The sequence below is a fragment of the Camellia sinensis genome, chromosome 4 (assembly GCF_055761805.1).
Source record: "Camellia sinensis isolate YWXY chromosome 4, ASM5576180v1, whole genome shotgun sequence".
NCBI lineage: Eukaryota > Viridiplantae > Streptophyta > Magnoliopsida > Ericales > Theaceae > Camellia > Camellia sinensis.
The window spans coordinates 115,827,405-115,843,316 of NC_138964.1; the positions used below are offsets into that span (position 1 = coordinate 115,827,405).

At 33.7% G+C, this 15,912-nt stretch overlaps 2 protein-coding genes across 2 annotated transcripts; one reads left to right on the forward strand and one right to left on the reverse strand.

The window, feature by feature from the left end:
- The first annotated feature begins 59 nt into the window (after positions 1-59).
- On the forward strand, positions 60-7,938 carry PWP2 (periodic tryptophan protein 2). Its single transcript, XM_028254890.2, has 8 exons — positions 60-1,418; positions 4,346-4,597; positions 4,689-4,781; positions 5,001-5,372; positions 5,941-6,285; positions 6,460-6,687; positions 6,771-6,971; positions 7,411-7,938. The coding sequence occupies exons 1-7, from the start codon at positions 210-212 to the stop codon at positions 6,939-6,941; spliced, it is 2,670 nt and encodes an 889-aa protein (XP_028110691.2). The 5' UTR covers positions 60-209; the 3' UTR covers positions 6,942-6,971; positions 7,411-7,938.
- A 624-nt stretch (positions 7,939-8,562) lies between these two features.
- On the reverse strand, positions 8,563-10,064 carry LOC114309199 (uncharacterized). Its single transcript, XM_028254891.2, has 2 exons — positions 9,932-10,064; positions 8,563-9,326 (listed from the first exon to the last, which is right to left on the reverse strand). The coding sequence occupies exons 1-2, from the start codon at positions 9,983-9,985 to the stop codon at positions 8,916-8,918; spliced, it is 465 nt and encodes a 154-aa protein (XP_028110692.2). The 5' UTR covers positions 9,986-10,064; the 3' UTR covers positions 8,563-8,915.
- Positions 10,065-15,912: the final 5,848 nt, after the last annotated feature.

A 15,912-nucleotide genomic window follows, 5' to 3' on the forward strand; every position in this document is an offset into this window, starting at 1 on the left:
ACATGGGTCAGGCTTGGCCATTTAACAAGTCTGGTCTGAACCAACCCAAATTAGAAAGTGGCCCAACCCAAACCACACCCTTTCAAATTCCCCCCCCCCCCCCCCCCCCCTCTCTCTCTCTCTCTCTCTCTCACCCACTAAGGGTTTAAGGACACAAGCCTAGGAGGGTTTTACAGTGCATATTCTGAGAGTGTAAGTCTTCCACCACCATGAATTTCAGGTTCCAAAACCTCCTCGGAGCTCCTTACAGAGGCGGCAACACCCTCCTCATCAACAACACCCTCTTAATCTCACCCGTCGGTAACCGAATCTCCGTCACCGACCTCATCAAATCCCAAACCCTAACCCTACCTTTCCAATCCTCCTCCAACATCTCCCGCATCGCCGCCTCTCCCGACGGCGTCTTCCTCCTCGCCGTCGACGACAACTCCCGCTGCCTCTTCATCAACCTCCGCCGCCGCATCGTCCTCCACCGCATCTCCTTCAAGAAACCCGTCGCCGCTCTCAACTTCAGCCCCGACGGCTCTTTCATCGCCATCGCCGCCGGAAAATTGCTCCAGATTTGGCGCTCTCCGGGGTTTAGAAAGGAATTCTTTCCTTTCGAATTGGTTCGGACTTTCGCGGATTGCGATGATAAGATCACAGCCTTGGATTGGAGTCCGGACTCCAATTACGTGATCGCTGGATCCAAGGACTTGACTGCGAGGCTGTTTTGTTTGAAGAAATTGAGTGGATTTAACAAACCTTTCTTGTTTCTTGGTCACAGAGACATAATTGTTGGGGCTTTCTTTGGTGTTGATAAGCAAACAAATAATGTTTCTAGGGCTTACACGATATCGCGTGATGGCGCTATTTTTAGCTGGAGTTATAGTGGTACTGATGATAAATTTGATAAATTGGGAGGGGATGATTCAGAACCACCTTCCCCGGGTACGCCGGAGCAGAAGCTGAATCTGAATGATGCTAGCGACACGAGAAAAAGAAAGAATTTTGGTGATGTAGATGGTAATTTAGTTGAAGGATGTGGGTATTTGTTGCATACTGGGAAATGGGAGTTGTTGAAGAAGGATTTCTTTATGCAGGCTCCGGCGAAGTTGACCGCTTGCGATTATCATAAGGGGCTTGATCTTGTGGTTGTGGGGTTCTCGAATGGCTTGTTTGGGCTGTATCAGATGCCCGATTTTATTTGCATTCAGTTGTTGTCAGTATCGAAAGTGAAGATTACTACTGTTGTTTTTAATGATCTTGGGAATTGGTTGACTTTGGGATGTGCAAAACTTGGGCAGTTGCTTGTTTGGGAATGGAAATCAGAAAGTTACATCTTGAAACAGCAGGGTCATTATTATGACGTGAATTGTATTGCATATTCTCCAGATTCACAGTTCTTGGCTACAGGAGCGGATGACAACAAAATCAAGGTGAATGGAAAATGGAAAATGTTAATGTGCTTGTATATAATTTTCTAACTAGTTACTGAATAATTGTGAAAATGGTACATATTAATGTTATTGTTATGTACCAATCCCATAATTAGGATAAGCTAATTATAAAACTTGGTTTTGTTATTGTTTAACAATTATCATATAATATGACTTAATTTAGTTCCTGTTTGCTTGTGAGCCCTTTTCTGAATTGGGCAAGTGTTGTTATTACTTATAGTTGCAACAATTATGTGTTACATACCTTCTTGTTAACAAAATTAGCAAAAATAAAAAACAAAAGAAATAGGAGAGAAAGATCCACTTCGAGGGCAAAGTCCTCCTGTTGGTTCACATTGAGGAGAAGCTGACCTCTTGTTCTTCACAAATGAAGACTTCTGATAATATTCTTCTCCTCCTATTTCATTAATAGCGATGGTTTATATACAAGAAAACTACAACCCACTAAACATAAAAAGTATGGACACGGACATGCTATGAAGCACGGACACAGACATGGACACGCATACGGATACGGATACGGACACGGACACGGGACACGGGAATTTCTAAAAAATGGGGACACGGACACGGTAGGGAACACGGCAAATTTTTTAATTTTTTTATAAATATTTTTATTTTAATACACATTAATTATTTTATTTATTTATTATATTTTTTTAAATAATGTGTTCCAATTAATTTTTTTATTTTATTTTACATATTTGTGTTTATTTTTTTTTTATTAATATGTATAGTATATATTATCTTATAATATGTGTTATATGTTATATAATAACTATTATATAATATATAGTTGTTATATAATAGTGTTATATATATATGAATCAAAAGAAGCGAGAGACAGAAGTGAGAGAGAAGAGACAAAAGAAGATGAAGACGGGAGACAGAAGCAAGAGAGAGCGATTGATCGCGAGGGAGAGAGGCGAGAGAGAGAGAGAGAGAGAGCTCTGAGAAGGCGAAGGCGAGAGAGAGAGCTCTGAGAAGTTGAAGGGCTCTGGATCGTCGAAGTCCAAGGGGCCTATAGATCGAAGTCATAGAGGTCGATTGGCCCTAGATCGATTGGCCCGATCAGGTTTGTACTCCTTTTCTCTTTTGTTTACTCTTCTCTTCTCGCCGACCGTGTCCCATGGCATGTCCAGATTTGGACATGCGTGTCTCCCGCCGTGTCCCTTTGTAAAAAAATAAATTAAATTAAGGGGACACGCCAGATGTCGTGTCCCGTACTTGTCCTCGGTGTATCTCCGTATCCGATACCGCCACAGCTTTCATTTTGGCGTGTCCATACTTCATAGCGGACATGTGACACGACAAAGATATGACACAAACATGGCAACACATTAATTTTCAAAAAATGCAGGACACGACACGTGGAGGATACACATGAAATATATAATTTTATATATTTATTCTATGTTGTATATATAAATATATCATTTAAAGATAATAAAAAATACAATATGACACTAATTCCTATAAATTTATATGTGTTTTATTTTATTATTATATCTTAAGTTGTTTTGTTCAAACTTATAATAAGTTTCACATGTGTCTAATCAATTGACACGTGTGTCTAAGCGATTGATACGTGTATCCTTCAAGTGTCCAAAGAGTGTTTGGGTCCTTAAAAAAATTTAAAAAATAGGACACGTTTTGAAGAGTATCGGACACGTGTCATAAGAGTGTCGGTGTCCGACACGAACACAACACGGATACATCACCTTCTTAAAAGTGTTCGTGCTTCTTAGCGCCTGTGTTACATGGACTCACCGGTTTAGGGCAGAGTACCCGTGTCGACACGACACGACACTGATGCGGTTGTGAGATATGTGTTGGATTTGGCATGGTTTTCTCGAACACGGCTGACATGAGAGGAGAAAGAAGAAGGGTTGTTGAGAGAGAGAGAGAGAGAGGGGGTTGAAACTCACCTTTGCGAAGCAACTTGAGTCGCAAAGCAAGATCGAAGTGCGAACCCTAGTCGCAAACTAGACCGAATTGAAAGAGATTTGAAAACCAACATCTCAAAGTCGATTCCACCCTAGGGTTTCGATTCCCCTTTTGATCTCTCTCTCTCTTTTCTTCTTTGACTGTCTTCTCTTCCTTTCCTTCCGTTCTCTTTCTCTGGTTTCTATTTATAAATGATATTTATATAATAACATATAATAGTATTCATATTATATAATATTCACTCAAAAAAATATTGTATATTATAATATATTATAATTTTTATGTCTAAAATAAAAATAATTTATTTTATCATATATAATGTAATTTATTTTATGTCTAAAATAATTTTTATTTATTATTTATATTTTATTGGTTATTTTTTTAACAAAATTTGTTATTTTTTAACTTTTTAAACTCATCTTCATATAATAAATATATTTAAAAAAATAACTATTTAACGTATCCCTGTACCCGTATCCAAATTTGGATCCATATCCACGTATCTCCAATTTTTAATTTTGAAGTGTCCGACCCTTAGATACGTACCCACACTCGACACCCGCACCCGAGTCCATGTAACATAGCTTAGCGCTAAACCCATGATACTACAAGGTAGGAAAACTACCCACTAAACCACTGCCCCATGACCCCTACCACTAACTAATATCTAATAAATAATAAAATAAAGTAAACAATAGTTTTAATAAAATGACATACATAACATTATGCTACTGATTTGTGCGTAGAAGAGACATCATGTATATATACTGGCTTTACATGACCTAGTCCCTATTTCTGTTGTACTTATTTTTCATGGTTGATACATGGTAGAATGAAGGTTTCTTTTCAACAAGTTTTTTCTACCCTTTCCGTTAGATGAGCCATGTGTTTGTTTCAAGGAATTTACTGTATTAATTTGTGTGGTAAACTCATGGTGTTCTAGCACTTGGTTGTTATAGGTGTGGACTGTTTCCTCAGGCTTTTGTTTTGTGACATTTTCGGAGCACACCAGTGCAGTCACTGCACTCCATTTTATGGCCAGCAACCATGTTCTGTTGAGTGCATCTCTTGATGGGACTGTTCGTGCATGGGATCTTTTCCGCTATCGGAATTTTAGGACCTTCACTACCCCTTCTTCTAAGCAATTTGTTTCTTTAGCATCAGATCCGAGTGGTGAAGTGATTTGTGCTGGAACTTTTGATTCATATGAGGTATTTTTCTAGTTCTGTATGGATTTTGACATTGCTCTCCTGCAGTTATTTATTTTTTCTGACAGTGTAGTTCTGTATGTTTGTGTATTAGATTTATGTCTGGTCGTTGAAGACAGCGAGGCTGTTAGATGTTCTCAGTGGTCATGAGGGTCCTGTTCATGGATTAATGTTTTCACCTACAAATGTGAGTTGACTTGTGTTTAATCTGTTTGGTAGAACAATATGTTTTCATTTGTTTATACTTCTAATAAATTTTTGTTACTAAAACCCACCATCACTTCTCCCCTGTTTTGGGCTTTTATGATGTACTGGTTGACAGAACATTCAGGGGACAGTCATTCTTCTTTTATTCGTTCTTCTTGCTTGATATGGAGCTTAAACAAACATGATGTTTTACATGTAGGCCATCTTAGCTTCATCTTCATGGGACAAAACTGTTCGCTTGTGGGATGTTTTTGAAGGAAAAGGCGCAGTTGAAACATTTCCCCACACACATGATGTTCTTACAGTTGCTTATCGACCAGATGGAAAGCAATTGGCCTGCAGTACATTAGATGGGCAAATCCATTTCTGGGATACAATTGATGGCGTGTTAATGTACACAATAGAGGGCCGTAGAGACATTGCTGGTGGCCGTCTTATGACTGATCGTAGGTCGGCTGCTAACTCCAGCGCTGGGAAGTACTTTACGACCTTATGTTATTCTGCTGATGGGAGTTACATATTGGCTGGTGGAAGTAGTAAATACATTTGTATGTATGACATTGCTGATCAGGTTAGTTTGCTTGACTAATATGTTTACAAATAACTTTCTTCCTCTTTGCAACACCTTATTCTTTTGTTCTGTTTTTCATTTTATTTGGTTTTGATCTGTTTTTAGACCGTTCTCACCTATTTCATTTAGTAAAATGACATTGCTGAAATTCCAAGCTTTCATTTTTACTTAAATTTTATGCCACAAACTATGCGTGGAATATGTTTCCATTCAAACTTTAGTGTGGAGTAGATGAAGTGGTAAGTGACTTGTGAGAGAAGTTTCTTTGGGTTACAACCAAGGGTTGATAATATCGTTAAATGCTTAAGCCTGAAGATTTTCAGAGGATTATCCTTATTATAGAATTCCTTTTAGTGTGCTTGACAATTCTGTTAATGCTAGAAACTCTAATGAATCTATTCATTGAGCATTTATTACCTATTTGTTCTTTTATTTATTAGCTATATTTATACCTTTGATCAATTTGTTGTGATGTGTAATATTTGCCTACATAATTAGTTTCTACTATGCTGTGTTTTTGGTGTTGCAAACTAGGTTCATTTATGCATGAAAATTCTGCACTTTTCAGGTACTGCTTCGTAGGTTTCAAATAACCCTCAATCTTTCTTTGGATGGAGTTCTGGACTTCTTGAACTCAAAGAAAATGACAGATGCTGGTCCATTGGATTTAATTGATTATTATAATAGTGATGCAGAGGATGGTGTTAGCAAACAAACCCGGAGAAATTTAGGTTATGATTTACCAGGATCCATGCCTAATCGTGGAAGGCCTGTTATTCGGACAAAATGCCTGAGAATTGCACCAACTGGCAGGAGTTGGGCAGCAGCAACAACAGAGGGGGTTCTAGTTTATTCGATAGACGAATCCTTCAGCTTTGATCCCACTGACCTTGACATAGATGTTACACCAGAGGTATATCATTGCAATGTTTTTCAGATTTTGCGATGTCATTGCTCCTAGGAAGAGACTTGCTCTCATGATGATAAATTTCCCATATAATCTATTTACAACTCAACGTTGTGAATAGAAATGTTGATTTTGGTTATAAAATGTCTGTTATCATCTATAGTTAACCTTGTCGTACAGGCAGTTGATGCAGCACTAAATGAAGATCAACCAAGCAGGGCTTTGACCCTTAGCCTACGGTTAAACGAAGATACTCTGATCAAAAAGTGTATTGTTGCTGTTAGTCCAGTAGATATACCAGTTGTTGCTTCATCAGTTCCTTCCAAATATTTGCAGAGGCTAATTGAAGCATTTGCAGATCTTTTGGATAGTTGTCCACACTTGGAGTTTATGCTTCAATGGAGTCAGGTTTTTTCTCAAAACGCTAACCTTCTCTATCCTTTCATCTCAGTCAGGTTTTCATCTCAGTCAAAACTTGGTGTTTGTTGCAGGAGCTCTGTAAAGCTCATGGTCAGTATATTAAACAGAACTCCAGAAATTTGCTTCCTTCTCTAAAATCATTGCAAAAGGCAATTACCAGATTACATCAAGATTTGGCAGAAACATGTTCTTCCAATGAGTATTTGCTTCAATATTTATGCTCTACGGGAACCATGAAATGATGTTTGTCTTTTTGACTGGCTGACACTTTGGTGAGTTTCAGCAAGGAAAATATGATATTAGCGTCTGGTTTTTTGTTTAAATTCACAGAATCATTTAAATATGATGCTCCAGGCTGATAAAAGCTGTGGATAGATTGCTTGACAATTTGAGCAATCAAGTTTTCTTATTGCCTTTCTTCTGTATATGCGTGTTTTTTCTAGAATAGATTGGCAATCTAGAAAACACAAATTTGCTGATGCTTGATGAAGCTTGCTTTTAGAAATGGCTTTTGAACAAAGATGTTAAAAAAAAAAACAACAACAACAAAAAGCTTTGTCATTTTATCATCTTGCTTTATGGAAATCTGTATCTTCTGGAAATCATTAAAAAGACATCTCCGTAAAAGATGGACAAAAATGACAGGCCACATGGAATCAAAGAACTGTGGTCTGTATGACCTTGTAGAGTTATAACAGCCCAATTTTGCAGGTTATGGTATTAGAAGATGGGGCCGTTACAATTGGTGGATGAAAAATCTATTTCAACTGCTTCTACAGTCTCTCCTGCAAGTATTGAATTAGATGACTGGGTATCGTGACTTGGATAGTAATGCTTGCGGGTTTTGTCTTGCATGGAATTGACGATGACCAGGTGGAAACAGAAGTTTAGGTGGAAAGCCCCATTTGTATGCATTGTGGTTTGAAGATGCATTTGACATTTCTGATTGTAGAGTGCAACTGTGCAAGGTATCTTCTGAGTTTGTGGCTGCATTCCCCCTTTTGATCTTGTCACGTTCTCTGTTGGTGGTTTCATCTGTAAAGCTGGATAATTTCCATCACCCGGGTTATTTTTCTTTTCTTTTGTGTTCACTTGAGGATTGATGATGTCAAATTTTGCTGCAAAAGTCTAAATTTTTGTAACCAGATGTGATAGAAGCCTTTGCTTTTCAATATTTACCTTCGCTAATGTCATTGTTATATTTACAAATGGAAGGATTCTTGAGCAGCCTTTTGTTCATCTCTTAATACCAGTGCTGCAATGTTATACTTTTGGACAGGTTTATGGCCATTTTATAGCCAGCCACACAAGAAATTATTGGTGATGACGGCAATAATATGCCAAGTCTGATGCACAGGTGAACTAGCTTCATTATTTGATCATGGAGTTATGATGATATGTATGAATTTTGTTATTTCCTGTTTTCTCTACTGTAAACAGTTTTGTTTCCATATTAAGATGGTGAAAACACGACTTGAACTCAGTGGCCATGGCAACTTGAACTCGGTGACCACGGTGTTTCTACACTCTTGACCTACCATTCACGGAGACACTATATCTGTCTTCTTCTACTGTATGGCTTCCCTTTTCCTGTCAAAACTATTTAGTCGCACAGATAAAATACCAAGTAATATCAAGAGCAGACCTTTATGAATTTTTGTTCATTCCAGAACAATTTATTGAACTATATTTATTCTTCACTATCTGCCTGCCTCCTACATTTTTATTGAACTACATTTATTCTTCACTATCTGCCTCTTACATTTTACCGTCACGATATGTTCTCAAGACACACATTAAAATGCTAATTAAAAGAATTATATATTATTTATGACATATTGTTATGCAAAATATAACATAACATGCTATAATAAAATTTTATATTTATTTAACAAACATTAAGAACATTCATACAACTGAGATGGCAGTATTTATTAGAAGACGCTTTTGGAAGTAGTTTGAGCCAACAATGAAACAAAATACATGATTTCATTTCATAACTAGCAGCTCAAGTATTAGTAGTAGAAACAAGAAAACCCAATTCTACCAAATTTAAACAACCCACCCCAAAACATGAGCCAACTTGAAGAAAAAAAAACGAACAAACAAACAAACACATACATAAAACGATAAACAGACCACCACAAGAAAGAACAAAAAAAAAAAAAAAAAAAAAAACTTTGATGTGAATCCAAACTAATTAATTATTGTCCCTTCTAGGGGGCGGGGGCGGTGGTAGGAGTGTCATCATCATCATCATCCATGCCAAAGGCGTGTTTGACAGCATGCTTTGCATCTTCAGCCATGTTCATAGCTTGCTCCGCAGTCTTCTGCAGGGTGTCGCTGGTTTTGTCCTTGCCGGCTTCCCCCGTCTCCTTGGCCGACTCTGCCATCTCTGCCGCCTTCTCCTTGGTGGCCTGCGCAGCTTCGGAGGCCTTGTCCTTGGCGGACTGCGCGCTATCCGACGTTTTTTCCTTGGTGGCCTGTGCCGCTCCGGAGGCCTTGTCCTTGGCGGACTGCGCAGTCTCCGAGGTTTCTTCCTTGGCAGCACCGGCCTTTTCCGAGGCCTTTTCCTTTGTTTCCTGGGCTTTCTGGTTCATGTTTTCCGTCATCTGTCCGGTCTTCTCCTGCGTAATTTTGTAACCACCATTATCAACAAAATGTTTTCTTTCATTGATTATTTTTTCAAAATGGGACGTTAATATTTAGGTAGATCAAGTTACACGGATAATTCTTATATTTTGACGGTTCTGTCATCTTTAATGACTGTAATTTCAATTGCCTTATTTTAAGTTCACCTCAACTAACTTAATAATTATTTTTTGTAGCCATGCAGAGACTAAAATAATAAATGATAAAATCTGGACATAAAATGAGTGATTCACTTGAGCTCGCCCAGATTGCCTAAATTTTTTGGAAACGATACTTTTTAACTACGACTGTCACACCCTTATCAACCATAATTGTCACCGGACAAAGGGAACAATCTCCTGAATAACTGGCTAGAGTAATCCCAAATCCGATAGATATAACATTATTAATATATATAGAGACTAGCACTGTAATTTTCTCCTTAATTTAAGATTATTTCATCACTTGATAATGTCCCCATCATTAGATTTAGTTCCTAAGCTCTAGTCCAAGATGGTGAAAAGAAAACATGTCATTGAAATGAAATATCAAAAAAAAAAAAAAAAAAAATGAACATTATGTAAGTATAGATAAAGATTACCTGGCCCTGGCCCATGGCTTCGCCGGTTTTGTACATCTGATCATGGGATGCCATTTTCGACTGTTGCTTCAGCTATGTCCTAATAAAAACTGAAATGTTTTGTGAGTGAGTGAGAAATAGTAGATAGATTTGCACTGACTCAATTCAGAGATATATATATAGTTTAGCGAGTCTTGTCATGGTCGACACCTCTCCCTGCTTTCTGACGCGTGTATGGGACACGTGCCTTTCACCAGCTTGTTGCTGCATCCGTTTCATTTTTGTATCATGCCATGTGGTGCATCCCATCCATAATTCTAAATCACGGTATCGGATAACGTAACGGTATCGATCGCGGAGTATCGGTATCGGTAGTATCGACCGGTACGTATCGGGTATCGGGCGTCGCGGCTTGAAATTTCAAAAATCATTAGCAATACACCTAAAACTCAATTTTATGTATTTTTTTTTTACTCTTTTAGCCTTAATTTATCACATTTTAATCAAAATTTTGATATGTAGAGGCACTTTTTTTATTTATTTTCAACTAAATGATATTTATTTATTTTAGTCTCAACCTTTTATTTGGCATAATTGTGAAACTTTTAATATAAAATTGATGGGGAAATATTTTTTTACTTATTTTCAAAAATGAAATACTTCCACATGCACAACAAATTAATAAGAGAAAGAGGGACATGAAAATAAATCATTTGCTTCAGTCTTAATTGAGTTTTGTTTTATGTAGTTGGTTACGATTTGAGTGTAAATTTATTTTTAAATTTAAAATATTAACATTTTAAATTATTTATAATTTTTGAATATCTAAATTATTTAAATTTTCATGATTTAAAATTTTTGAATATTTGTTTTAATTTTTTACTTATTAAATTTTTTAGATTATTTAAATTATTTAAATATTTATGATTTAAATTTTTGAATATTTATTTTGAAAAAAAATTATTTCCTTTGTAGTATTTTCAATTAAAAAATTGATTAATGTTAGTTTCTGTTAATAATAATTTTTTTTAATTGAATTTTAAAAAGAGTTTGGTTATGAGTATTGATAAGAATTTTCAATAGTGTGAAAGTAGTGTGTTTTGTTATGAGTTATAATAATTTGAATTAAGTTTTGAAAACTCTTTTCAAAACTCATAACTAAACAAATTTTCTTACTTCACATATTAAATCAAACTTTCAAAACTCAATTCTACACTCAATTCAACACTCTATTAAAAAATCATAACCAAACAAATTTTCTACACTCAAATCATAATTCCACAACTCATAAACTCAAAATACAACTCATACTCTCAAATCATATTTACAAAACTCTACCAAACGCAACCTAAATCTCTTTAAATAATATATATATAAAAATATATATATTGAGCATATGTGCATTTAAAATATATATAAAAAATATTTTTATATATAAAAAATTATATTCTATGCCAATAATATATATATATATATATATAAAATTATGAGAGAACAAACCTGCTCTTGAGTTATAAAATTATGAGTTCTATTCAGCTTCTGAACTTATGTGCATTTAAAATTATGTAAAAAATTGCTCCTCAGTTCTATTCAACCTCAATAATATATATAAAAAATTACGTGCATTTAAAAAAATAACCACAGAAAAAAAAAACTAAAACCATGACTTAAAACAAATTATAAACAAACCGATGACTTCTTCAGCCACAAGAAAAAGAAAAACAGAGCATCACATATACTTAAACAAACAATAAACAAACCGAACATAACTTAAAACAAAACCATGACTTCTTCGGCCAAAAAAAAAAAAACAGAGCATCACATATACAAACAGAGCATGAGAGTCCGTGAGTTTGTTCCTTCCTTTTCTGCTTTTACTTTTATTTTTGCAGGTACTTTGGTCCATTATTTTTTTTTTGCAGGTGCTTTGCTCATTATTTTTTGCTTTTCTAGGTGCTTTGTTTTGCTTTTCTCAATTATTTTTGCAGGTGAATTTCAATCGTATCGGACTGTATTGGAAACAAATCATTTACGTATCGGATTCGGGTCGATACGTGTCGGGAATCGGCCGATACGGCCGTGAAATTCATTCTCGCCGGTATACCGGTGAGTATTCGACTCGGCCCTCCCATTTTTCGGTACGAACTAGCCAGTACAGGACGTACCGGCCGATATTTAGAACCTTGATCCCATCCGATCCGCTTGTTAACCATGGGTTAGTTTGATCTGTAACTTCAAATTTATAATTTTTCTTTAAAATTGGACCGTTTTATTATAGTTATTACATACTTAATTTTTTTTACCTTTAATAAAATATCAAAATAAAAATCAATGTGAGAGATTTAATACATACAGTTTGTTACAAATTAATATTACATAAAATTAATTAGTATTATACATATAAAAAAAATATTATGTAAATTAGTATTATATATTATATAAATAGTTGATAATTATTTAAAATTATTTTTTAATCAACTAATAAATTAGAGTCGTCCAAATAGCATTTTGATTATTTGTCAGTCTGCCAATTTAATTTATAATTTTACACTTAAATGGCACCCTATATCCATACTAAATAAATTTTTTCTTTTTTAATTTTCAAAAAATAAACAAACTTTAACTTGCCACAGTTATCGCCCCAGCCTCTACCTTAGCCACCGCACTCGGCTGCCGGTTATCTCAAATTTGTTCTCATCTACCTTCACCTTCAGTCCGATCACCACCCTTAGGCCTCATTTGGAAACATTAGTTTTTAGTCGAAAAGTTAAAAAGTCAGCTTGCTTGGATCCATTTTTTCAAAAACACTTTTTAGAAAATTTTACTTTCTTATTTTCCTGATTTTTTTTGTTTTTACTGAATTTTTTTAATATTTTAAGCAATTTTTTTTTTACTTTTTAGACACACCTAACATAAATACACCTAAAAAGAAAAAAAAATTGTAAAAAAAAATCTTTTAAAAATTCACTAAATACAAAAAAAAAAATACAAGAATTCAGTACATTTTATGTATTTTTATGTATTTATTAATTTTTTAAAATATTTTTTCACAATTTTTTTACTTTTTAGATATATCTAAGTAAGGTGCATCTAAAAAAGTAAAAAAAAATGTTTAAAATTTTGAAAATATTCACTAAAAATAAAAAAAAAATACGAAAACCAAAAAACTCAATTTTCAAAAAATTTAATCCAGAAAACTCAAACCAAACACACTGATTAAAATCTCGTTTGTCAACAATGTATTTTAGTTAAAAAGTCATAAAGTCACTATAAGTTGTCACAACACTCTTTCTACTTTTCTAAATATTTTTTTTGTAAAAAGCAAAAAAAGTTATTAAAATATCATGTTTCCCAAAAAGCCAACAAACTATACAAAAAAAATAAAAATAAAAATAAAAAATAAAAAATCAAAGATTTTCTTTTTTCTATATTTTTTGCACATTTTTTTTGTAAAAAATCAAAAAGTCATATCAAATATACTCTAAAAAAGATAAAAATTCAAAAAGTTACTTAAAAATTCAAAAAGTTCATCTTTTTATCTTTTTGGATGGGAATGTATGTCTGAAAATTTAGACGGCAAAAAGACAGTTTTCCCCCTTCCAGCTATGGCATCACATCGCCCTATCTATGCACACGTGGCACACGTTGGGCCACGCAAAATTTGTAGCAGTATGTAAATAATAAAAAATATAAAAAATTTTGAAATGCAAAAGCGGCCAGGCAATGCAACTTTGTCGGAGGTCAACTCAAGGGTAAGAAATGTAATTTTGCTATTTGCTATAATATTTTAATACACATTTTTTCGTAAAAAGTCAAAAAATTATCTCAAACATACATCTTTTTTTCCTCTACTTTTTTTATTAAAAAGTCAAAAAGTGCACTTATACAGTACATCGCAAACAACCCCTAATTATTTTTACCTCATATTTTAGTAAAAAAATTAAAAAATTATTAAAATAGTTTGTTCCTAAACGAGGCCATGTCGAGCCACTATCTCCGGTATGTCCTCATCCACCTCCGAGTCTGGTCACCCTTTAATTTGTTTTGTAAAATAAAATTTTAAAATTATATGTATATTAAGTTCTCATTTGAAAACTCAATTTTTTAGTCTAAAAGTTAAAAAGTTATTAAAAAATTTAAAAACTCAACAGCCTATATCAAAAAATCAAAGATTTCTTTTTCTCTCTACTTTTTACACATCTTTTCATAAAAATTCAAAAAGTTATCCCAAACATATTAATTTTTTATCTCATATTTTAATAAAAAAATCAAAAAATTACTAAACGATGCCTAAATATAGGGATAATTACAAACACAAATTTTGAAATCTTGAAAATTGTTTAAAATACAAACTGTCCCCTATAATTTTAGAAATTGTAAATGCTTCATTATCAAAAAAATTTATTTAACAGAAAATATAAAAAATTTAACAACTCTTCTATACAACAATAAAATAAAATTAATTTTTAATTGAAATATATTTATGATATTATTAAAATATATTAATTGACTTGATAATTTATTAATAAAAATATTAATTTGTTATACAATTAAAAACTTAAAAAATTGGAATGTAATTTTTAAAACTATAAAAATTAATCTGTATTTTAATAAAAACTAAAGGAATGTATTTATAATTTATTCTAAATATATTTATAAAATTCATTATATCTATAAAAAAAATCGTGAGGGATGCGATAAGTACAAAAAAAAAAATGTACATAGGAGGCTTGTTAGGTTGATTCTTAAATTTCAGAGTTTGACTCTAATAACAAAATAAATTTTAATTTTTTAATTTTATTAATTTAAATTTTAATATTTTGATTTTTTTAATCTAAGCCAATAACTTATTTTTTTCAGTAAAATTGACAGAAAAATGATATATTAAAGCATCTCTAATGGTTCATCAGAATTTTTATCAAATCTGAGCCAAAAAAAAAAAGAGGAATTTTTCTATTTGATATTTCTTGCTCCAATGAAGGAATTTGAGTTTTCATCAAACCAAAGGTTGACCGGACGGACGACCGGCGCGGACAACCGGCCGGTCAACCAGTCAATACAAAAAATGAAAATCCTGCTTCTGAGACTATTGGAGTCCATAAAACTACATCTTTATTAGATACCTCTTTGAATAATCTGAGACCAAAATCAAGCAACCCACAATTTGAGTACATATTTACAAGCGATGTATGTAGTTGGAATTCATAAAATTGTGCTTTATATAGAAGCCATGAACGGATTTACCTTCTTTGCCAGCAGAAACATTTCCACAAGCCCGAACCAAACATTCAAATGTAAATGGCTCCAATTCAAAAGCTGTTCTCATCTCCAAAAACAGCTCAAAAACTTTGGTTTGCTTCGAAGACTTGAGATAGCGTTTCTGTTGGACAATCTTCACTGTAATTAAATTAATTAATTCTGTTTGGGTACTAAACGACAAACAAAATATAAAAGAAAAATAGAAAAGAAGAGAGAAAGTTTGATTACAAAAATCAAACTAGAAATAGAATTAAATAAATAAAAATAGATTTTATTTTATTACAAAAAAAAAATTAAAATCTGATTTAAATAAATAATAAAACAGAAAATAAATAAATAATTTACTTGATTAATATCTTGAATATTATTCTGATCAAGTCCAGTGTTCGACACTGTCTCCTTAAGACAGATTCGTCCTCTCCATGGTGCTTTCAGAATATGGACGTCTATCTCCCAGGATAAAATGATCAACTACAAATAAATGCAGCACTACAATTTATTTGTTCAACGGACACACTAAGTGTTTACACTCTTTCTCACAAAAATTAAATGCAGCAAAATGAAGAATAAATTTACAGAGGAAAAGTATGAAATTTCTGAATTTAAAACATCAAATGAGGGTAGGGGTGCAACTCGGGCGGGCTCAACTCGAGCAACCCGAGCCCAGCCCGAGTTTTTTTAGGGCTTGAGCAACTATATCTTGTAATCTGGACGGACATGGGCAGATTTTTGATGCCTGAATT

What these genes read in the sequence shown, in the direction of transcription:
- PWP2 (XM_028254890.2), top strand. Translation starts at nt 210, where the DNA reads ATGAATTTCAGGTTCCAAAACCTCCTCGGAGCTCCTTACAGAGGCGGC. An exon ending in TGTATGACATTGCTGATCAG is followed by an intron (nt 5,373 to 5,940) that starts GTTAGTTTGCTT and finishes TGCACTTTTCAG; the next exon opens with GTACTGCTTCGTAGGTTTCA. An exon ending in TTATGCTTCAATGGAGTCAG is followed by an intron (nt 6,688 to 6,770) that starts GTTTTTTCTCAA and finishes TGTTTGTTGCAG; the next exon opens with GAGCTCTGTAAAGCTCATGG.
- LOC114309199 (XM_028254891.2), bottom strand. Translation starts at nt 9,985, where the DNA reads ATGGCATCCCATGATCAGATGTACAAAACCGGCGAAGCCATGGGCCAG. An exon ending in AAGCCATGGGCCAGGGCCAG is followed by an intron (nt 9,327 to 9,931) that starts GTAATCTTTATC and finishes AAAATTACGCAG; the next exon opens with GAGAAGACCGGACAGATGAC.